The sequence below is a fragment of the Doryrhamphus excisus genome, chromosome 22 (genome assembly GCF_030265055.1).
Source record: "Doryrhamphus excisus isolate RoL2022-K1 chromosome 22, RoL_Dexc_1.0, whole genome shotgun sequence".
NCBI lineage: Eukaryota > Metazoa > Chordata > Actinopteri > Syngnathiformes > Syngnathidae > Doryrhamphus > Doryrhamphus excisus.
This window is the reverse complement of record NC_080487.1, coordinates 4556422-4581341: the sequence shown is the minus strand read 5'-3', so window position 1 is coordinate 4581341 and position 24920 is coordinate 4556422. Positions and strand designations below refer to the sequence as shown.

General features: G+C 40.7%; 2 protein-coding genes across 5 annotated transcripts in view; one reads left to right on the top strand and one right to left on the bottom strand.

Moving 5' to 3' along the window:
• gas7b (growth arrest-specific 7b) overlaps nucleotides 1-18536 on the top strand; it is a 36939-nt gene extending 18403 nt beyond the window's left edge. The window contains exons 4-14 of the mRNA XM_058061268.1: nucleotides 291-367; nucleotides 2192-2245; nucleotides 5833-5922; nucleotides 7745-7860; nucleotides 8064-8138; nucleotides 12833-12911; nucleotides 14803-14931; nucleotides 15238-15361; nucleotides 17457-17536; nucleotides 17834-17932; nucleotides 18029-18536. Coding sequence (XP_057917251.1) covers nucleotides 291-367; nucleotides 2192-2245; nucleotides 5833-5922; nucleotides 7745-7860; nucleotides 8064-8138; nucleotides 12833-12911; nucleotides 14803-14931; nucleotides 15238-15361; nucleotides 17457-17536; nucleotides 17834-17932; nucleotides 18029-18142 — 1037 coding nt within the window. The 3' untranslated portion in view covers nucleotides 18143-18536. The remainder of the gene's footprint in view (nucleotides 1-290; nucleotides 368-2191; nucleotides 2246-5832; nucleotides 5923-7744; nucleotides 7861-8063; nucleotides 8139-12832; nucleotides 12912-14802; nucleotides 14932-15237; nucleotides 15362-17456; nucleotides 17537-17833; nucleotides 17933-18028) is intronic.
• Nucleotides 18537-19201: 665 nt separating this feature from the next.
• LOC131109347 (myosin-16-like) overlaps nucleotides 19202-24920 on the bottom strand; it is a 31141-nt gene continuing 25422 nt past the window's right edge. For all 4 annotated transcript variants that reach the window (XM_058061262.1, XM_058061263.1, XM_058061264.1 and 1 more), the window contains 7 exons: nucleotides 24520-24712; nucleotides 24248-24451; nucleotides 23477-23602; nucleotides 23229-23399; nucleotides 21228-21428; nucleotides 20297-20443; nucleotides 19202-19945 (listed from right to left, as the gene is read on the bottom strand). In XM_058061262.1, coding sequence (XP_057917245.1) covers nucleotides 19793-19945; nucleotides 20297-20443; nucleotides 21228-21428; nucleotides 23229-23399; nucleotides 23477-23602; nucleotides 24248-24451; nucleotides 24520-24712 — 1195 coding nt within the window. In that variant the 3' untranslated portion in view covers nucleotides 19202-19792. The remainder of the gene's footprint in view (nucleotides 19946-20296; nucleotides 20444-21227; nucleotides 21429-23228; nucleotides 23400-23476; nucleotides 23603-24247; nucleotides 24452-24519; nucleotides 24713-24920) is intronic.

Below are 24920 nucleotides of genomic sequence, written 5' to 3'. Positions count from 1 at the left end.
CATTTATACCGGTATAAGTCATTTTCATGAATTGGAAGAATCTATACCGGTGTAGCGGTATATATAAAATATATCACCCAACCCTAATTTAGATTTGTTCATAAATCGTATGATATTCATTTCGGAACCAAATAAATACCAAACACAACTCATGAATAGAACTACACTTATGAATGAAGATGAAAATGTCCCATAACAGGGTGGATATTTGGACTACATTGCAATTCCAAGAATTTTGGAATTTAAAAAGAAGAAGATTAAACTGACATAAACGTTTCTCGTCTCCACAGTGAATGGATTGAATGGTGGGAGTCCCTCGCATCTTTTGGATCATCCTCACAACAGGAAAAGCAGCGTAGAGCCACAGGTGAGAACGTCTTTGGCCCCTTCCTGATGACTTATATTTGCACGTTTGTCACATTTCAGTGTTTCAGAGCAAAACAACTAAATAGTGGAACTGTGCTGAACCTAATACCTGATAAACCTAATATGAACTGGACTTGACTTCATTTTTGGAAGCCAAAAAAAGGATGTAAGAGCATCACCGCCAACTAGCATGTGTTATTCTTCACTCCTTTTTTTTCTGGGGGGGACACAACCACCAGTGGATGTTGAGTGCTGTATTATTTATAATTGTATTTTTATTATTTTATTTTTATTTTATTTTTATTATTTTATTTTTATTTATTATTTTATTTTTATTATTTTATTATTATTTATTATTTTATTTTTATTATTTTATTATTATTTTATTATTTTATTTTTATTATTTTATTATTAATTATTTTTATTTTATTTGTTATTTATTATTTTTTTTATTATTTATTATTATTTGTATTTCTAATAATTATTTTATTTTTTATATCTCACTATTTCTCTCCATGACACATTTTAAACAGTTTATGATTATGATGAAATCATATTAGATGAAGATAATGATTGGTAATGTGTTTCCACATTAACCCCCCCCCCCCACCTTCCTCGCCTCACAGAGCTGCTGATGGCAATTAAAGCAGATGAATCCCTCCTACAATATCTGGTCCCGTGTTCCTAATTAACGCGGCAGGGGCCATATAAGATCCGCCCACCACTTTGGTTCATGTTGTCGCTTCATTTTACTCCCTTCCAACACGCCACACCCATTGAAACAACAAAAACAGTTTTCTGGTTTGTGTTTTTTTTAATTGAATATTTGCACGATGAAACCTAGTCATGATTTTGGATCTTACTTACTTCCACAGAGTTCAAGTTTTGTCTATAAGCAGTGTGGCCAGATGGGAAATGATGCGTTATCGTAGTAGTATAATTATTGTATTTGGGTTTTCCTGTTTGTGTTTGCTATTAGCCATGTACTGAAGGGTTCACCTTATTTATTGTGCATTATGGATTGTTGAAGTTATTGATGCTACATCATATCGAGCATAGGTTTAAAACTTAAAGCCTGCGAACCAGATTCAGCCCTTCAGTCAGATTCATTTATATAATTCATTTATATAAATAATGCATGTCCAAAAAATGTAATTTTAATATTAATTTCAGTTAGATATTTGCATATGATATGGCTACATGGTGGACGAGTGGTTAGCACGCAGGCCTCACAGCCAGGAGGCCCGAGGTCAATTCCACCCTCGGTCACCCTACGTCAATGTCTTTGAACGCGTCTTTTGAATGCCTTATGTTTCTATTTGACTTCATTTAGCCATTTGTATTCTTGACAGTGCTTCATTTAGGGCAAAAGTTTTGCTTAATTATGCATATGTTTTGATTAATATTATGCCGTATTCAACCACAAATCAGCATTATTTGGTACTTAATATATTTTTGGAAAAAACAAATGAGAGAAGCTGCGAAATTTGAACTGCAAAGGGACGACAGTATATGACTATCTATATGGAATAGAAAACAAAAACTATATTAACACGCGAACACATAACATGAAAAAGCTTTTCTCTGCTCCACACTGTCCCAAAACACACACACACACTCGCCCACACACACATATGCATGTCGAGTACACGGGAGCAGCGAGAACACCAGACAGACGTGAACAGAGCTCACCGCTAGCTGTGTTTGTGTGTGTGTGTGTTTGTGTGTGTGTGTCTGTGTGAGCGTGACAGCGTGTACATGCGTTGCAATCATGGCTGACATGGAAGATGGGGGGGTTGACGGACTGTCCTTCCTCTCTCTACAGTGCCCTGGATCCACATCTCCCACCAGGAAACAGAACAAGGAAACCACAGTGACGGTGAGTGGGAACTCCTTCTATGAACTCTCTTGGTCTCTCCAGGAGATGTGAAAGGTCAACTGGAATAGCAGGAGGAGACGATGTTTCATTTCATTTCACATTCTTTGTAAAGGAATTCAAGCAGTCCTGTTGGGAGCTTTTTTTTCCCCTTCCGAACAAATACATCTGTACTCCACGACAGCAGATGTAGAATCCAAAACATCTGCATGAGCATCTTTAAAACGTAACATTTGGGCTGATATAGAAAGTCATTATACGTATATGGTATAGGCTATATGGTATAGGGTATAGGGTTTATGATATAGGATATAGGGTATATGGTATAGGGCTTATGGTATAGGGTATAGGGTTTATGGTATATGGTATAGGGTATAGGATCTAGGGTATAGAGTTTATGGTATATGGTATCGGTATATGGTATCGGGTATAGGGTTTATGGTATAGGGTATAGGGTGTAAAGTTTATGGTATATTGTATATGGTATAGGGATTATGGTATGTGGTATAAGGTTTATGGTATAGGGTATAGGGTTTATGGTATAGGGTATAGGATATAGGGTATATAGTTTATGGTATAAGGTATAGGGCTTATGGTATGTGGTATAGGGTTTATGGTATAGGGTATAGGGTTTATGGTATAGGGTTTATGGTATATGGTATAGGATATAGGGTGTACGGTATAGGATATAGGGTATACGGTATAGGATATAGGGTATAGGGTTTATGGTATATGGTATAGGATATAGGGTATACGGTATAGGGTATATGGTATAGGATATAGGGTATACGGTATAGGATATAGGGTATAGGGTTTATGGTATAGGGTTGGGTATAGGATATAGGGTATAGGATTTATGGTATATGGTATAGGGCTTATGGTATGTGGTATAGGGTTTATGGTATAGGGTATAGGGTTTATGGTATATGGTATAGGATATAGGGTATATGGTATATGTTATAGGACATAGGGTATAGGGTTTATGGTATAGGGTCTGGTATAGGGTCGGGTATAGAATATAGGGTATAGAGTTTATGGTATAAGGTATATGGTATAGGGTATAGGATATAGGGTATAGGTTATAGGATATAGGGTTTATGGTATATGGTATATGGTATAGGGTATATGGTACCTCAACTTCATGCATTTTCCAGTTAACAAGCATCCATAGTGGCATCATTCAATGCAGAGGATTTTTCCACTGTGGTGAGGTTATACAGTTCTCCTTCCTGTGCTTCTTATCTAGATGATCATTTAAATGCACGTCTGTGCTCCCATAGCAACCGGGGCGATGGTATTGATAGCACTTGGTTATAATCGGCGCCATGAAAGAAGCCGGGATGAGGGAAACGGGCCAAGTTGACCCTGATATGGTTGTTATTTCACATATCAAGTTTCAAACCTAAGGATATGAAAGAGATGACCGACACGGCTTCATAGAATATGACATCAGTGTCCCGTTATTAACTGCCTCCTGCTTAAAACGAGATCATGCCTTGGAAAACAAGGAGCGGAGCCTGGACTGAAGCTACAAATCTGAGGCAGAGCATCCTTTGATGTAACAGACATAGCAGTAAATCAGCAGGCCTTTGGCTGAAAGTCAACATATGCATCAGACAAACTCCATGTGGTCAGCCCGCTGACTGAGGGCGGACTCACACTCAGCCGTTTGTACCGTGCTGGGCTTGGGCGAGATTCACGCGAGATTGCAGCCCGTTTGCTTTGGACTTGGTCTTCCTTTGTATTAATTAACGATTCATTATATTAGTAATGATCTATTTGGGTATATATTTACATATATATACCGTGACACCTGGGAATCGACAGCATCAAACCCTGATGGGAGTATCCCTGATAATAAATACACAATGTATATAACAGATCTATACTGCTGCTTTAGTTACCTCATTTAGCTACGTGAGGTGGATATGAGTGCTCTGATGCAGACGTGTGATGAGTTCGAGTATCTCCAGCCAAATCTGACTCGATGGGAATCGGATACTCTGACTACAAGGCCCTGACTCTTAAGTGTTATGACACAACCGTGACTGTCAATCATTCTTGTCTCCTTCCGTGCTATAGATCACATACTGTGTTTTCTTTTGCAGGAGCCTTGTCTACCTGTGTTCTGTGTTCTAATTGTTCAAAGTAGAGGTTGAAGTGTTGTGGTAGAAGGTTGAGTGATGAATCCTCAGAGACTGAGAGCCACAAAAGGCCTTTTACGTTCTCCAAGGACAGAGTGCATAGAGAATGGAATGTTCACTATACCGACCAAAGTACATTGTCAGAGCAACAAAGTGGAAGTATTGTGGTTGGCACGGTGGATGTGTGTTTGTATGTATTTAGGCCAGGTGGGTCAAACTACCTGTTTAATTCATTTAATGGTCCTTACACATTTGAAAAAGACCATGAATGAAATGAATCTGCCTCGCTCGCCCAACAAGAAGCAATGGATTTTGTTGATACGACACCCGGAAATGCAGACACTGCAAATGGATAAAGTACATCTCCGGGTGTATCATGGTTTTTCGTGCTGCCCTGAATTTCCGCGGACCTACAGTTGGGCCCTTTTCTGGGCCCTTGTCTGTAAGTCTCGCTCCGTCCTATCCTGCTACTTTTAGTTGCTAAAACGACGCCATAGCCCGTCTCCGTCCATCACTTTCATTCTCTGTTTATCACATCCAGAATGGACTACTGCAACAGTATTCTTTACAGTACAACATCCAAAACCCTCAACAAACTACAATATATTCAGAAAATATATTCAGAACTCAGCTGCCCGCCTCCTCACCTCCACCCGCTCCCGTGAACACATCACCCCTGTCCTTAAAAACCTCCACTGGCTTCCTGTTCCCCAACGTATCCATTTCAAAGTCCTTCTCATCACCTACAAAGCTCTCCATAATCTGACCCCCCCGTACCTCACAGACCTTCTTCATCCACTTCGCTCCTCAGACTCCAACCTCCTGGCACTCCCCTGTAAGACCAAGCTCCCAACCTGGGGAGACAGAGCCTACTCCATCACTGCCCCCACTCTCTGGAACTCTTTGCAACATTCACTCCATGCTTGCCCTGACCTTCCCATCTTCAAAAAACAACTCAAAACCCACATGTTTAAATTTGTTTTTTAATGTCTAACTTTTTATATCTGACTGTGGCGCCCCGCCCCCCTTTTTCGCCCCCCTTTTAGCCTTGTTTTAGCTCTGAATGAATGTATGGATATTGTATTTTAATGCATCGTTTACAAGGCATGCTTGTAAAGCATCTTTGAGTACTCTGAAAAGCGCCATACAAATAAATTGTATTATTATTATTATTATTATTATTATATTCTTACCTTTTGGCACAAATCACATGATTTATGGAATTCTTTCATTTTAACTGCCAGTCCCTCGGTTTCCCCTGGTCTATTTTGAGAATGCCTTACCAAGCAGGAAGGAATGTGAATAAAAGAAAAGCTTTCTTTTGTAATTAGCATTTTAGCAACTGTCTCAACTTTTTCCCAAGTTGCATTCGTATAAAATGCACATTCATCTTGCCCTCTTTGTGACACTCGCTCTCTCTCCTTCTCGCTCTCTCTCTCTCTCCAGATTAATTGTGTGACTTTTCCTCTGCCGGCCTCCATGCCAGAACAGCAGCTGCTTAAACCAAACGAATGGAGTTACTGTGACTACTTTTGGGTGAGTGTACCCTCCTGTTTGAGAGCATCTTTTGTGGACAATGATGGTTGCTGAATTACTGAAGCAGTATAACTGAAGTTTGTGAGGCAAATAGATGTTCAATGTAGAACTCATGCAGAACGCGTTAGTCCAATGCTGGTGCCTGGAACTGCAGAGGAATTTAGTAGAATAAGAATAAGTGATGGAATTTTTTTTTATTTTTTTTTTTAATTTGGGCAAATACACGAAACGCCACAGTGCATCTCCCACACCAATCAAAATACAACTCTCCATTATTTACATCTGTATTCAACTATCTGATCACAAGCCCAAAAGGAGTAGGCTGAAGCAAAAGCTTATAAATGCCTACCCCTTTGTATTGACTTTAATATCCTGCAATCTACCAAAATAAATACAAAATATTCAATTATAATGGACACAAGTGGTGGAGGAAGGAACAATATGGCGACTTCCTGCCGCAGCCGGTGTGCTTTTGATCATCACTTATTGGGGAGTGGCTGCCGGTGTGTCTCATTGCTAGGTTCTGCAAAGGAAAAGCAAAAACAAAGCAGTAGAGGCAAACAATATAACATTGCTGAGCTGCTTAAATATGTTGTATATTATTTGTAATTATTTGATTTTTGAAAATGAATGAACTGCTCTTGCAGTTGAGCGCAATTCCGGCAGTCAGGTAAACGAACAGGACAGTGTACGAGGCAGAAGATGACCACAGCGATTATAGCGAAGATTGCAGCAATGTGTCAGAGGAGGAAGAAAACATTTTAAGATGAACTTGAGAACCTGCAGAACTTGGACTTAAGCCTTAAGACGGACTAGGTTGTTAACTGAAGCTTATTTTCCCAGCTTTCTGATGTAATATGATGCTACCTTAAGGAGCAAAAAAACATCATGTTAGCAATTCATTTGTTGAGTATTCCACTTTTACGCAGCTTTTTGTTTTTGTTTGACCAGCAAGGCTTAGTTAGGCCTAAAGTTCGCCCTAAAGTTAGGCCTAAAGAAACCAGTCACCACACTACATCACTAAATAATACCATATCCTTGCCTTATATTGTTTCACCTCAACTTCATAGTCCTGACTATGATGCATGCTGAGAACCAGCGTGGACATTCACGGAATATATCCAAGAGCCTTAGCAGGATAATAGATGGCATCAATCTAGCAGGACAGTAAAGTTCCAGGTGGCCCCAAGTGCCTCTCTGTGTGTGGAAGTCGCCATTCCCTGCCGCGTAATCTCTTCCATGTGTGATGTGTTGTGCAAACACTCTGCAGCCATGAACATGGAGCTGACAACACACCGTGGCCTGCATGCTAAGAGTATCTTAAACTTCTATTTTTATCAACTTCATGTTCTGTGCAATTTGACATTGATTTAATGCATTCATAATTTAAAACAAATGTCAAGTTAAAGTAATTTGATTCGATGATTTTGATCCATCTAGATGCTGGACTTGTAATAATGATAAGTGATGTAATACAATGCTAAGTACATTGTAGTGTATCACATCGCCCTTTAGTTTAGCATGTTAGTCAACTAAACTATGATATGGATACTTCTTTGGGTGAGAGACGGGGTCCACCCTGGACTAGTCGCCAGCCAATCGGAGGGCAAGATCAAATACAATACAACAAATAATTATTTCCATAACTGTAATTAGCTTACCAAAGAAGCCTTTAACCGTCTGTGAGGCCTGAAAGTGGGTTTGTTGGGACACTGCCCCCTATTTGCACACACTACCACGGCCCGAGGTGTGACATTCTCATGATTGCCGCCAAGTGTTTGACGAACGCTTTTCTTGTGTGTTTGCTGTGTTGATCCTTTAGACCGATAAGAAGGACCCCCAGTGCAATGGCTACATCACCGGCTTCGAAGTCTTACTACAGAAGCAATTCAAAGGGAAACAGATGCAGAAAGAAATGGCCGACTTTATCCGAGAGAGGTATCGCCTTTTTCATCCACCACATTTTACCCATTTGGGGGGGGGGGTTTACTGTTGTATTCTGAGGTTACCATGACAACTGTACAGTGGTTTCCCCTTTCTGTGGTGCTTCACTGTGTTGCACAATATAGGAAATGCACACAGTCATGGGTAGTGTTGTGCAAAAGCTGTGAAATAATGAAACGCTTTACTTCCCTTCTCAGGATAAAAATAGAGGAGGAATACGCCAAGAATCTTTCCAAGCTTTCCCAGATCCCTCTAGCGAGCCAGGAAGAAGGGTGAGTGACCTCCTCTGAGTACGTTTTAAAACAAGAAAATAAAGTACAAATGCTTAGATAGTACTGTAGAGCCCACCCTTGAATAACAGCTGTTATACATAGGAGACCTGGTGTACATGGGATGTCTATTGGGTGCCTTTTTGGCAGCGTTTTTTTAGTATTAATAGTCATCATATTGTCATTTGCAGCATGTGGCTTTGTTTTGTTTGTTTATTGGCCTACCGCACATTTGATAAATACAATTTAACAAGGAAAAAAATACAATTAGTAGTAGTCATTTTACAATATTCATTCATTTTCTACCGCTTATCCTCACAAGGGTCACGGGGGGTGCTGGAGCCTATCCCAGCTGTCTTGGGGAAAGAAGCGGGGTACACCCTGAACTGGTGGCCAACCAATCACAGGGCACATATAGACAAACAACCATTCACACTCACAATCTATGGACAAATTGGAGTCGCCAATTAACCTAGCATGTTTTTGGAATGTGGGAGGAAACCGGAGTACCCGGAGAAAACCCACGCATGTACGGGAAGAACATGCAAACTCCAAACAGAGATGGCCGAGGGTGGAATTGAACAGACAAAATACAAATAAAACTAAAACATCTCTAATGAGAGCTTCACCAGTCTTGTTAATCAATTCAAAAATTGGGTTTTTGAATTTCTGCCGTTTGACGCCCCTGCACAAGGATCTCCTTGTCATGCCGGTAAGGTTGGAAGCCATCAGGACTGTCACAAACTCCACACAGAGATGGCCGAAAGTGGAATTGAACCCTGGTCTCCTAGCTGTGAGGTCTGCGCGCTAACCACTCGCCCGCCGTGCAGCCTCATTTTACAATAATGAAGTCAAAATGAATATAATGAGAATAAATCATAATTTTACAATGTTTTTCTACAAAGTTTTTAAGAATATTTATATTTCCTTAGCATACATGTGTTGCTTTACAAAACATCAACGTGGCCCTCGCTCGAATAGTCGTGGACACCCATGGTTCACATGGAGACATTGAACTCGGACAGCGGCCATTGCTACAAAACAACGCAAAGGCAGAAGTGGGTCTTAGATGTTGGACGTTATGCTCCTGTTTCGGTTTCCTGCTCCTTCCTTTCACACAGCTCTTTCTCATGCCACTCAAACCGCATCAGAAGCCAGAAAATTCAATTCCAGGTCAAACACGTCTTGGGGCTTTTCATGGCAGTAACCACTTGTGTTGCAAAGGCTTGCCATCAAGGAGTGGGAGTCCGGGTCAGGAAGACCTGTCAGTAACCCACTCCTTGATTGAATCCCTCTTCTGAAGAATCACTTAACTATGAATTGAGATCTATGAATTGAGTCGATGGGGCAAGATGTCAAATCTGTGCTTTATTGGTGTGGAGGGAAATCTATTGGCCAAGAAAATGTCTTCCAAAGAAGTTTCCTTCCTGCGGTCCTGACAGCAGTGGGATATCACGCTGAGGGCTGCGTTGTTTCTGGTTCTCCGAGGGGACAAAAGAACATGGAAGCAGCGGGACCAGGAATCTCAGGGTCATTTTAGGGCAGACAGACTGAGCTGGGATGTTAATTGGGGCTGCCAACATGGCCAACTGGTAATAAACTCATCATTATCAAGATAATGTCGACTGTCAAAGTAAAAGAGGACATACTGTACCTCTGCTATTGCATCATGAGCTATTCAATGAAGAATATCAGATATTACAGTACGCCACAAACCCCCTTGCATATCAGCTCCTTTGGGCACTCTAGTCAACTCGATGCCAAGAGAGTTGGGAGGTGCTGGGATTGACACCCTGGGCCCAATTTGGACTTTTTTAATCAAATCAAATCAACTTTATTTGTATTAAAAGGAAAAACAAATACTAAGAAAGCCCCTCCCTCCCACCCTCCATACTAGACACACACCCACCCACCCACACCCACCCACACACACAATCACACACAGTAGTGAGACATGGCATGGCACTGATGATCAAGGAAACGCCACCTTTAGGGGCGTCCACACTGGGAGGAGTCGCAGGTCGTGCCATCGGGGGACCAGCACCCGAGCCCCCCCGACTCCGACAGACGGGCGGACCCCCACATTAAAGGGAGGAACCCCCATCCGGCCAAGCATGGCACCCCCTCAGCAGACCCGACACAGCCCCCAGTGTGGAGAAATACTGGAGTTAAAAGCTAAAAACTAAAAGCATAAAATAGGACTAAAAAATATAAAAACATAAGAAAAGTTTAAAAATATTAGTTAAAAGCCTGATTTTAATCTTTTTTCTTGTTGTACTCACTCATTAAGCACTGTGTTGAGTCGGTTTCAAGGTAGTTATACAACGTGTACACTGAACGCCTTGACGTTGTACTAAAGTACCATTTATTCAGTGTTGAATGAAGTATGGCATCACTATTATGAATGATAATAAACGTACTATGAAAATTGCATAAACCCCCCCCACCCCATGATGATGAGATTGAGTAGATTATATGGCCTGGTTAGGGTTTGGTCGGTGGATGCAGGACACCAGTTGGATGCTGATTTGGTACATCCTTTACTTCTAGGACATGTGACAAATGTTACTGTTGACACAATCGGTTCTACCTGACTGGTTTTTGTAAATTTGGGTCCATGTCATGTGTCCTCTTCTGGGCTTCTAATCTGGAATGGGCATGGAATACGCTTCATTTTCAACGACATGAAATCAGACATACGAGAGCGTTTCCTTGGCAGCCACAGTTCATAAAATGTGATAGTCAATGCGGGAAATTATAGGCTCTCATTCTTCAGGAAGAAAAGTGCAAATGGGGTTTGATTTCCAAAAACCTTTCATGGGAGTATATTGAAGGTATTCAGTACCCCCCCCCACCTTTCAGTGGAACTAGTTAGAAATATCATATTGGCTATGGTTCCTCATATTCATCATGCAGGGCTGCAAGACAGGATGTGCATGTAATGAAGGACTGTATGGTCCATGCAGGATGTATGGCCGTGCATTAAGGACTGTCCTGTGTGGGGGTCTGAATAATGAATAGCGCAGGCTAGAATTTCATCTGGATTTGCATCAAATCGTTTACTACTGCAAGAGGTTTTGTGTTTTTTTTTTTTCCACAGACGTTGCAAAGAGCACATCAAGAGATGCACCCTCATCCATGTGTTGTTTGCATGCATAGACTTCCAATATTTGCAGTGGGATGAAATGGTCCCATATAGAATTGAATTATACCAGCCGGGTCAGTCAGCCCACACTCCAAAAAGTGCAGTACAATCCTTCCATTATGCCCCCCCCACCCCAAGGCCCACTCTGTTGTCAGGCAAGACAATTGCTGTTTTGTTGCTTAGGATCTGCTACCCGAGTGGCTCCAGCCCAGCACCAGTTTTTTCCTGAATTTACCATTTGTTCGCTCGAGATGTGACCACACGGCATGTGAGCACTTTACTGCCCCAATCATGCACTATATATTCATGCATTTATGAAGGGCATAAATGAAATATGATTAATGGACACAAAGTTAATAGCAGAGTAGATGGCATCGGAGATGAAGACAAACAACCATTCACACTCACATTCATACCTATGGACAATTTGGAGTCGCCAATTAACCTAGCATGTTTTTGGAATGTGGGAGGAAACCGGAGTACCCGGAGAAAACCCACGCATGCACGGGGAGAACATGCAAACTCCACACAGAGATAGCCGAGTGTGGAATTGAACCCTGGTCTCCTAGCTGTGAGGTCTGCGCGCTAACCACTAGACCGCCGTGCCGCCCGCTTCTTAAAACATTCATTCATTCATTCATTTTCTACCGCTATTCCTCACGAGGGTCGCGGGGGGTGCTGGAGCCTATCCCAGCTGTCTTCAGGGCGAGAGGCGGGGTACACCCTGGACTGGTGGCCAGCCAATCACAGGGCACATATAGACAAACAACCATTCACACTCACATTCATACCTATGGACAATTTGGAGTCGCCAATTAACCTAGCATGTTTTTGGAATGTGGGAGGAAACCGGAGTACCCGGAGAAAACCCACGCATGCACAGGGAGAACATGCAAACTCCACACAGAGATAGCCGAGGGTGGAATTGAACCCTTGTCTCCTAGCTGTGAGGTCTGCGCGCTAACCACTAGACCGCCATGCCGCCCGCTTCTTCAAACATTCATTCATTCATTCATTTTCTACCGCTTTTCCTGGAGCCTATCCCAGCTGTCTTTGGGTGAGAGGCGGGGTACACCCTGGACTGGTGGCCAGCCAATCACAGGGCACATATAGTCAAACAACCATTCACACTCACATTCATACCTATGGACAATTTGGAGTCGCTAATTAACCTAGCATGTTTTTTTGGAATGTGGGAGGAAACACGGAGTATGCACGGGGAGAACATGCAAACTCCACACAGAGGGTGGAATTGAACCCTGGTCTCTTAGCTGTGAGGTCTGCGCGCACACGTTTCCAGTCCCGCTGAAGGATGCTACACTTCTTCCATAACATGCATTAGTTGACTTAACACTGAAGTTTGAGACAATACAAGCCCTCCTGGGTGAAACGGCCCCTGCTCGTATTAGCAGAGCCGTCTGTCTTGAACGCATCACATGTCCAATCCATCCTAATTATCCGCTGAACTACGTACATTTGGACCTCCAGTTCTCCGGAGTTCCCGGTTCATGGTGTTGACTCAAATATCTGTGTGGTCTTTTTCTCCTCGTAGGACTCTCGGGGATGCTTGGGCCCAGTTGAAGAAGAGTCTTGCTGATGAAGCGGAAGTTCACTTGAAGTTCTCCTCCAAAGTAAGTCTCACCGTTTTGAAACAGCCACACATCGATGTGTTGTGACATTGTGATGAAATAATGAAAAACGTGATGTACTGTAGAATTTACGCTATTTAAGATGGCGGCTTTAGCTCTGAAGTTGGTTTCTGAGGGCCCTGGTAGCGGTTTGTAATAAATCCATAATGTGTTGATAAGCAAGGGGCAAGAAGTAGTGCCTAATTAATTTGTGGCGGTCCAAATGCATTTGTGTCAGCATGCCAAAACAATCCCAGGCGAAGCTATTGCTACAGGAAGTGGATGTTGTTACGTTTGCGTTACGGAAGCGGAGGCAGGTTCCTGTCGGGCCTTATCCTGGCTGTACGCTTCACAGTTCACAGTAATTTAATTTAATTTAATTTAATTTAATTTAATTTAATTTAATTTAATTTAATTTAATTTAATTTAATTTAATTTAATTTAATTTAATTTAATTTAATTTAATTTAATTTAATTTAATTTAATTTAATTTAATTTAATTTAATTTAATTTAATTTAATTTAATTTAATTTAATTTAATTTAATTTCTACCGCTTTTTCCTCACGAGGGTCGCGGGGGTGCTGGAGCCTATCCCAGCTGTCTTTCGGCGAGAGGCGGCGTACACCCTGGACTGGTCGCCAGCCAATCACAGGGCACATATAGACAAACAACCATTCACACTCACATTCATACCTATGGACAATTTGGAGTGGCCAATTAACCTAGCATGTTTTTTTTGGAATGTGGGAGGAAACCGGAGTACCCGGAGAAAACCCACGCATGCACGTGGAGAACACAATTGATGTGATATATCCTTTAATATACAGAAGCTTGATGTAAACGGGGGTTTTGGATATGAAACGACTAGGAAACGAGGAAGGTTGCAGTTCTGCAAAGCGTTATTTTTAACAGCTGGTTCAGTATTTAAAAAGGTCCGGGTTAGGTTTCCTAATTCTCGTTGACAGTCCACGGTTCGCTTTAAGCTCATTTGCTCGATTCGATCTCGATTTTTAACTTCAGTCTCATTGCTCTCCTGCAGCATGAGATGTTTATGGTGCAAAGGAATGAAGAATGATGAAGTGATGTAGTCAGATTTCACAAATCCCTTTAGCAAGTCAATGTGTGAGTGTATTAAAAGCCTGTATAAATAGCCAGTACTACATTTCAACATTTATACTGCATAGGTAAAGGATTGTTATCGTTATCGGACAATATCACTCATGGATGATATATAAATATAAAACCCTGATGGGAATATCCCTAATTATAATACATAAAGTGTTACATGGATAAATATTCACCATTCAGCATTCATGATCCTGCCTTTTTGTGTACTTTTTACTTGAGAAAATCTTAAAATTAGTCAGCTCTTTGGTAGAATAGCCATCTCATGAACCCCCCTTGGCGATAATGTGTATAAAAAAAAATAAAATAAATATATATATATATATATATTTATTTTTTTTTAACTAGTAAAAAAATAGCAAAAATTGTACAATCAGCAGAAATTTGCTGGAAAATAACGTTCAGGTGTTGAATATAATTTCATAATTTTCATCTAGGGCTGCACGGTGGACGAGTGGTTAGCGTGCAGACCTCGCAGCTAAGAGACCAGGGTTCAATTCCACATTTCCAAATTGTCCATAGGTATGAATGTGAGTGTGAATGGTTGTTTGTCTATATGTGCCCTGTGATTGGCTGGTGACCAGTCCAGGGTGTACCCCGCCTCTCGCCTAAAGACAGCTGGGATAGGCTCCAGCACCCCCGCGACCCTCGTGAGGAAAAGCGGTAGAAAATGAATGAATGAATGAATGAATATCTATAATATATATATAATATATATATATATAATTTCATATATATATAAAATGTAGACGTCTGTTTTTTTTTCAGCTCCAGAGTGAAGTGGAAAAGCCTTTGCTGAGCTTCAGGGAGAACTTTAAGAAGGAGATGAAAAGACTCGACCATCATGTCGCAGACTTACGCAAGCAGCTGGTTGGTCGCTACGCTTTGGTGGAAAAGGTACGCTCACCTTTTACATGGCCGTCGTCTCCTAGCAACAGAATGGCAGCTTTTACTTTTGTACATTGTGGTTAGCATCCTGGCCATTACAAGTTGTCCTCATCTTGCATCATTTGTCATTTTACCGCTGTAGAGTAGACGAGATTTGTAGCATCTAACTCTCTCACTAGTGCAGACAAACACAAACAGGAAGTGGATCAAGCAGACCAGCAGACCAGAAAACTTCAAAATATCATTGCTTCTTGCTCTGCATATGCGACACGTTTAAACACATGTTGAAATAAATACATATGTTATCATTCTCAGGCCCGTAAAGCTCTGGCTGACAGGCAGAAGGAGTTGGAGCTGAAAACTCAGCAGCTGGAAATCAAACTCAGTAACAAGATAGAGGAAGACATCAAGAAAGCTCGAAGGAAATCCACACAAGCAGGTCAGAGTCAAGAGTACCATAGTTCAATGTCACTATGGTAATGGTTTTATTTCATTTGAACATGCATCAGATTACAATTGAGTGCATCCCATAATCAGTTCACAGTTCCACATGTCCAAAAGGAGTAGGAAGAAGCAAAGCTTATTAAATCCTACCCCTCCATCTGGTACTTTTACAATCAGTAACTGTTACATTTGTTCACTTCCTACTTTCCTACTATAGTTTAGTTTTTTTTTAATTAAATTAAATTAAAGCATTACATTTAAGCATTACATTTAAGCATTACATTTAAAAATTACATTTAAAAATTAAATTTAAAAATTAAATTAAATTAAATTAAATTAAATTAAATTAAATTAAATTAAATTAAATTAAATTAAATTAAATTAAATTAAATTAAATTAAATTAAATTAAATTAAATTAAATTAAATTAAATTAAATTAAATTAAATTAAATTATTTATTATTTAATTTAATTTATAATCTTTATGGAGTCGTGACACATGGCGGAGAGAGCTGACATCTGCTTTTTGTTTCAGGGACAAACTATTCACAACTATTCACTATTAAAAAACTGGACTGTCATGGCAAAGTGGTCTTTTTAGCAGGCCGACAATGAATGGAATTGGAATTGGAATTGAATTTAAATGAATTGAATTGAATTTAAATGAAATGAAATGAAAATAAATTAAAAGGTACACTCACCTTTACATGGCAGTCATTAAATTAAATTAAATTAAATTAAATTAAATTAAATTAAATTAAATTAAATTAAATTAAATTAAATTAAATTAAATTAAATTAAATTAAATTAAATTAAATTAAATTAAATTAAATTATTTATTATTTAATTTAATTTAATTTTTTTAAGGTGCTTTGAATAGTTTGTCCCTCAAACAAAAAGCAGATGTCAGCTCTCTCCGCCATGTGTCACGACTCCATCACATGCTGTCACACACAAGTGTCAAGCCTCCTCTCTGTGTACGCGGACAAACGGGGTGAGTGTTGTTTTCTTTGCGCCCACAAAACTCGCTCACCCCTCCTGTGTGGCGCTTATGCAACCGAGGCGAAAAAACAGCAGCAGTTGTTGATGCTGCTTATGGCGTCTGTTGGCCAGACATCCATGGAAGCAGAGAGAACCATGATGCCAAAACAAGTCTCTGTATGGTCCATAACAAAGACTCCTTATCCCATCATGCTCTCATTACATTACACACGTCATTTACTTACTCACTGTTGCCCAACATCTTTTAAGTGTTTCGCCCATTGAAGCATTTTGTTCCTACTTCCTTTTTTTTTAGAAGCGGTTTCTCTTGGTCACAGTAACTCATTCAAAAGTCACATTTGTTTGCTAATCTTGTAGTTAAATAGCAACAGAACCTTCCTGTTTCGGTCAAGGCCAAACCATTTTCCACCAAGCCCCCCCCCCATTAACCTATCAGTGTTTGGTAAATTCATATCACTTCTACAAGGCTTGTATTCTGTCTCCATCTAGTGGACATGCATCACATTGCTGCGGTTTAATACATAGAATATTCATGTACAGAGAACTCACAATGTTTATAAGTGGAACGTATGACATTCAAATACAAGTTTGAAGTACAAATACAAGTTTTAATGCACAAGATTAGACACATGCAATCCAGAAAATGATATGTAAATGTCACAAAAAAGTGGATTAATAAATTGAAAATAAAAGCACAAATACTGCGGATTTCAGAAAATAACAGATGGAATGATACAGCACTCTACGAGAAGCAATGAAGTCTGTAAAATCAAATAATTAAAAAAAAAACAAAAAAATCCAAATATTGTTAATATTGTTGGTAATATTAATTATGGTAATAATGATAAAGATTATTGCATCTTGCATTATTGCAAGATGAACAATAATGATAATAATAATAATAATAATATTGCAATGATAATAATAACAGCTGAATACAGATGTAAATATTGGAGAGTTGTATTTTGATTGGTGTGGGAGATGCACTGTGGTGTTTTGTGTATTTGCCCAAATAAATAAAAACAATTTTTTTTTTAAAGTTTATTATATGAATATAAAAAAAATTGACGGTTTTTGTTGTTGAAACAGGAGATGATCTAATGCGCTGTGTGGATCTGTACAACCAGTCCCAGTCCAAATGGTTTGAGGAGATGGTTACCACCAGTTTGGTGAGTTACCGGATGTCTTATTACTTTGTGGACAGAAAATATGTTCCCTTAAGGTCAATTGAATTTTTTGCATCAGTTCTCATTATCATATATTATACATAGTTATACACCACTGCAGATGGCTACCACCATAATAAGTATTTGTAATGACCGTGTCAACAATCTTGGGATTTTTAAAGACCTATTGTCCCCATTGAGTGTATAAAAATGTGACATTCTCATGCTTATTGATCCAAAATGAAAAGGGGCCCAGTAAACGTCTTTATGAATGAGTCTGAGTGATTGTGTGCTATGCAGGAGTTAGAGCGACTAGAGGTGGAGCGGGTGGAGATGATCCGGCAGCACCTGTGTCAGTACACCACCTTACGGCACGAGACAGACATGTTCAATCAAAGCGTAAGTACATTCAAGTATTCCAGCTCAGACCCTGATGGTGACCCCAATGACGTGGCATACTGTATGAATGAATAACTGCTGTCTGTGTTTGATCAGACGATGGAGCCGGTGGACCAGCGACTGCATTGCGTGGACCCGACCAAGGACAGAGCGCTGTGGGTGCAAGCGAATAAGACCGGGGACATCCGGCCTGTGGACATAGAGATATAAACTATACAGGACGGGCATTCAGACCTTGCACACCGACTTGAAGACAGCAGACATGGATCTGTGTGTGATGTATGAGTCCAACAGCAGCAGCGATCCACTCATGACTGAAGTGTTGGTGTGATCGTTCGACAATGTGAACATCACTTGGACACTGGGACATTTGACTCGTCTATGTGGAGCCGCCCAATGTCATGCTGCAGTGTACATCTGCTTTTGCTCTCTGTGGACGTTCTCTGCTCATGGGACTTCAGACACAAAACCATTTTAACAAATGCTGCTCAGCAAAATGCATCATTATGAAAAAGTGTTGTACTACTGTGTACTGGCATATTTCACTGTACAGGTACACATGTGGCTATGACTGCAGTAACTAACCATAAAAGTGTTGAAAGCAGTTTTGATCTTGATGTTATTTGGAGAAAAGCCTTGTTAAAGCCGACCAGCGACTGATTCCTGATTTCTTAGTTTTTTTGCATGCTTAAGTGTTTCAGATCATCAAAGTAATTGAAATATTCATTCATTTTCTACCGCTTTTTCCTCATGAGGGTCGCGGGGGTGCTGGAGCCTATCCCAGCTGTCTTCAGGTGAGAGGCGGGTTTACACCCTGGACTGGTGGCCAGCCAATCACAGGGCACATATAGACAAACAACCATTCACACTCACATTCATACCTATGGACAATTTGGAGTCGCCAATTAACCTAGCATGTTTTTGGAATGTGGGAGGAAACCGGAGTACCCGGAGAAAACCCACGCAAACTCCACACAGAGATGGCCGAGGGTGGAATTGAACCCTGGTCTCCTAGCTGTGAGGTCTGCGCGCTAACCACAAAAACAACATTAAGGCAACACCTTAATGATCCCTTGATGCTATAAAAGTAACGCTACATTTCATAAAAAACATCACACCGACAGTAAAATATGGTGGTGGTAGTGTCATGGTCCGGGTCATGAATTCTACTGAAAAACACCAGCAAGACAAGAAAAAACATGTTGACAAACATCAAACAGTAAAACAGCTCTGTCAACCTTTCTTAAAATCAAGAAAGGTTGCCCTAAATAACACAAGTGTTGAGCTTTTATTATGAAGGGCTGCTTACCAGCCATGACTTTGATTGAGGCAAATAATACATACACTGGCCAATAGGTTTCATTGTCAAACACATAATAATAATAATAATAATAATGAACCTGGTTATCCAGACATGGTCAGTAGCATGTTATTACATTATTGAAATAAGTGAATGTAAATTAAAAAAAATAATAATAATAATCATAAACAACATATGTGATAAATAATTCCCAGCTGATGTGAAGTGCTACTTTTCAATCTCATCTAGTAGTCATGGGAGTCTATTTACTCAACTGCAGAGGGTGTTTACTCGTCTTATGTATTCAGATTGACGCGGTGCAGTGACTTACGTATATTAGAGTGGAGACCACTAATCGAAGAAACGCGGTATTACGCGGTAGTACAAATATATGCCGCAGGTATTGTGTAAGAGGAAGCGCGTGGCTCTGAAAAAAACACTCATGTTTATAATGTGAAGTAAAAAAATCCCACTATTCAATTCCACTAATCTCTCTCTACACACGCTAGATTTAATTTTCTCACGTCACTAAGCGGGCAAAATGGCGTCACATCAGAAAATTAGTCAATCATAAGCTTCTTAAGTGAGTTGAGATAAGCCGGGATGAGGGAGCTGACGGATTCGTGGTCGTCGCTGAGGATCTTCTCTCCTCGGCCCTCCGAGCCCACGGAGCTGGGTGACCGCGCCAGGCTCGGGTACGGCGTGCTGTAACCCTGCAGGGGCACCACAAACGTCCGTCATTTTCATATTCATATGTTTGTAATCCCAATAAATCATGTTCGATTTCAAGTGGAGTAAAATATGCTACAACGGCTACAAATAAATACACGATACCATACCTATGAAATCATAATAATAATAATACTGGAATAATCATTCTGAAATAACGTTAACTTTATTCTTACCTCAGGTTCAAAACCGTACAACATTTTATTAAGGTACCTGGCAAGGTTTTATACGTGAAAAAAATAGTATACTGTCTCTGGTAACCTATTAATATGACATATTCCCACTCTGGTGGAGCGAATACTGTAGTAGTACAACAAGTAGTAGTTCATACTTACAGAGGAGTATCCCTTGCTGAAGCTTCCTCTGTTCTTGGTCCTTATCTTAGTGAGCGCCGACTCAGCAATGTCTGCTCTTTCTTCAGCATCATCCAACTCATGGACCGTTTTTCTGTACTTAGCTAAGTTCATGTTAGCTTGTTCCTCCTGCGGTATTATATATAAGAGTAACAGAAACATAATATTAGCCTACGTTCCGTGCATCCATTAAATTTAGCGGGAAAAAAACAGAAATTTAATATAATAGTCTGACTCACTTTGTCATCTGCAAAGTGCATTGAACCTATCACACAGCAATTTAACACTCAAAATGGTATACAACAATGGATATACAAACATGTACTAATATGAGTTTAAAACCGGGGGTTCAAACAAAATACATTTCATCGAAAAGGCAGCATAGACATGGTGCTGTAATGCTGCCTCTGTCCACTAAAGGGAGCCAAAGGAGCCCAGAGGGAGGCTGACGTCATTGCAGTGCCCCAATTAATCTTAGCAATGCATTAATTGCATTAGCAATTAGTATTAGTATTAGTATTAGCATTAGCATTAGCATTAGTATTAGCATTAACATTAGCATTAGCATTAGCAATGCATTGCATCTTAGCAATGCATCAATTGGGGCACTGAAACATATATATAGAAACATTTAAGAGTTGTTTATATTGAACTCGTATTAGTACATGTTAGCATTACCATGTTAATATTACCTTTTCTGTGTGATCAATCGAATATTCTTTTTAAGATGACACTATGAGTGAGACTGTGGACTGATGTCACAAGATTAGAACTTGGCTATAAATTAGCCACACCTCCGTTTAAGGTCTAAGAAAAAAAGTAGCGGCTAATACACTGGAAATGATATTAATAATAATAATAGTCACGTGATAAAGAGAATATAAAATAGAGGGGTAGAAAAGAGAACACATACGGCCTCCTCCACTTGTCTCTTGTAAGCCTTCATCTTGTTCTGCAGCCTCTCCACCAGCTCCTGCATTCGCTGCTGGTTTTTCTGGTCCTCCTCAGACTGGAAGAGCAGCTCCTTGAGGCGGCGCTCGTTCTTTCTCAGAGTTTTCACCGTCTCCGCGTGTCGCTTCTGCTCCGCCTCCAGTTCGAGCTCGAGCTCCTTCACCTGCACGGATCACATCATTTTGAATTTTACATAGTTTTTACAATACATGAAAAAAACTATTTTGTTTGTTCTGATCATCTCCCGCCTCCAAAAAGGCAGGAGTAACAGTAATTAGTGGTCAGAGCTTCATGTTTCTACAATTTTAAGACGTGTAGTGAAGTCTGTTTTTATGTTTTACCAAAGTGAAGTGGGTGCGTGGATACACAAAGTTGGCTTGGACGATCGTATAATATTGTCAAAACATCACTAAAAAAGCCACATGTTGCATAACAGGGGACATTTAAGGTTTACAGCAGGGGTCTCAAACACGCGGCCCGCGGGCCAAATGTAGCCCGCAGGACACTAGTTTGAGGCCCCTGCCTTGATATGAAAGTTTAATGTTAGTGCGGTCCGCGCAAGTTTGATATGGATGCTGTATGGCAGTGGTCCCCAAACTAAGGCCCGGGGGCCGGACATGGCCCACTTCCGCATTTGACCCGGCCCCCTGAACAATAAAGCATGTACATTTTTCTGTCATAGAACTGGAAATGGTAACCTATTGTGACGTGACTACAACCACACTTTGCCCCAGTCATAGAACATAAACAAACATACGACCCTGACCCTGGCCCCCCTTCAGAGGAAAGAAAAGTCATGTGGCCCTCACTGGAAAAAGTTTGGGGCCCCCTGCTGTATGGTATCATGTACCCAGAAAAAATTATTACGTTTGATTAATGTTCATGTTAAAGGTTAAATAACTCTTAATAGTTATCCTCCCTATCCGTGTGGAAGTGGTAAGTTTTTGGCTATTTAAGTTTAAAGGAAATAACTTGAAGGCTACCGTTTAGGTCGCTAGCTCTCTAGTTTGCGAGTTAGCATGTGGCTCAAAACCCTGCAGTTGCGCAATATGTTGTAAATAAAAAAGTATAAATGTGACTATAGTCGTGTTTTGTCATGTCTACAGGGCTCTAATAATGCTTTGTTCATTTTAATGTGAAAAAAATAATTTGTCTACCCACCAACTATATGTGGTTTCTTAAGTTTTTATTATTTGCCGTTTTATTATTATTATATTTATTTATTTATTACTGATTGATTGATTTTCTTTATTCTTGATTTGTTTATTTATTTTTCATCCTATTTTGTGTAGAAAAATAAAAATTAAGATATTTGAGAACAGTGGAATGTTTTATCAGAGCTTTTACTGTAGAAAATTGGAACCAAAGCGAAGTTTTTTTTAATGTTTTTGTTTTTAATAAATGCGTTTTTGGGTTTTTTTTTTTTTTTGAAAACCTGATGCGGCCCAGTCTCACCCAGACCCGAGCTCCAGTGGCCCCCCAAGTAAATTGAGTTTGAGACCCCTGTTTTACACCCAATAAGCAAAAGGACACATTGATTGCTTCTGCAACTAATTCTCCCATCTCCACTTTCGGAACGACACCACAAAATCCAAAATCATTCCATCAGAGGCATTTCCTTACCAGCCTGGCATAAAAGTACTGAATCGGCACATCTGTTTTTTTCTCTCTTTTTTGGAAGGACCATCGTGTGCGGAACGGTTCTGGGTTTTCGATCAATGTCAGCTTTTAGTGGAGGAACCAGAATTTAGGACTGAACCACATGAATGATATTTTCCAAAAATCAATTTTCGCCCGCTTGTACGATGCTTCCTGGAAGTCAATTCAAAATTAGGGCTTAGAACCAGACTGGTTACTGGAGAAAGGTCAATGTGCCTCTCCACCATGAAGATCTTGAAGGTGTTGTAGAAGAACACATGGATCAATAAGTGGTTGATTGGCGGAAGCTAAGAGTGTTGGTTACCTTTGCCTCCAGCTTCTGGATGATTTTCTTGCCCCCTTTAAGAGCCATCTGCTCAGCTTCATCCAGCTTGCTGCTCATATCTTTCACCTGGGCCTCGAGACCTTTCTTCACCCTCTCCAGATGGATCACGTGCTCCTGCTCCAGGCGGAGCTCCTCCCCCACTCTGGCCAACTGCACACATTGGAGAGCTTTTTGATAACTTCATGTCAGCATGACTTCCTGTAGTTTTGTGTGGGATTGCGTGTTACCTCACAGTTGGTCTTCTTGGACTTCTCCGCAGATCCTCTCATCTCTCCTTGGAGCTCCTCGTGCTCCTGCTGCAGAGCTTGGAGATCCACTTCTAGTTTCCTCCTTCCACTCAGAGCCGACTGGAACTAAAAGTCAGATGTAAGACGTAAACTTTTGTATCGACTAGGTCATGTCAAACAGGAAGTGCTATAGCAGGAGTGTCCTCAGCGCTCAAGGTCATTTGTGACATTTTTATTGTCCCATTGTGAAAATATCATTTTAATAACTAGTAAAAAAAAAAGAGCAAAAATTGTATAATCAGCAGAAATTTGCTGGAGAATAACGTTTAGGTGTTGATTATCATTTCATAACTCGCGCGGTGGACGAGTGGTTAGCGAGCAGACCTCACAGCTAGGAGACCCGAGTTCAATTCCACCCTCGGCCATCTCTGTGTGGAGTTTGCATGTTCTCCCCATGCATGCGTGGGTTTTCTCCGGGTACTCCGGTTTCCTCCCACATTCCAAAAAACATGCTAGGTTAATTAGCGACTCCAAATTGTCCATAGGTATGAATGTGAGTGTGAATGGTTGTTTGTCTATATGTGCCCTGTGATTGGCTGGCCACCAGTTCAGGGTGTACCCCGCCTCTTGTCTGAAGACAGCTGGGATAGGCTCCAGCATCCCTCGCGACCCTCGTGAGGATAAGCGTTAGAAAATGAATGAATGAATGAATTTTCGGTTCTTTCGCGCACCCTGGAAGCACACAACGACGAGCAGAAGACCAAAAGTCACCTGATTGTTCAGGTCGTTGTATTTTTCATTGGCATCCTGAAGCTCCATCTCCAAGGCTTTGCGAGTCCTCTCCGTGCTCTCCAAGGCGGAGCGAGTCTGTTCACCGTCGGCGACCAGCAGAGCACAACGTCGCTCTAAAGCCGCCAACTCCTCCTTGCGCTCCTCGCTGCCCTTCACTTCCTCCTCCAGCTGAGCCTGTAGCTCCTGAAGCATAGATATCGTGTAGGTGTCTCTTTGGAAGCAGCGGATTAAATAGCACGCTGGCATCAAACCTTGATCTGCTGCTGAGTCTTTTTGCTGCTTTTGCTGAACTCGTTGTTGCTTTTGGTAAGAAGTTCCACTTGGAGCTCCAGTTCGGCAACATCAGACTCCAGTTTCTTCTTGAGCTTCAGTCCCTCTCCTCGACCTTTAATCTCCACATCTAAAGTGGCCTGCAGGGACTCCAACGCTCTTTGATGGCTTTTTCTGACAAAGAAGCAAAAGATGGAGAGCAGTGAGGTGAAAGTTGCATAAAATGGCAGCCGAGTTGTTCAGTAAAGAAGAAGAGGCTGGATGAGGCAGGTCTTACCTCTGTAGTAGATTCAATAAAGGAAGAGGAAATAAAAGGTGAAATTAAAAGCAGAAATGTGAAGAGAATAAGTGGGAGTGGTAGTGCCACAGATGTGAGAAGATA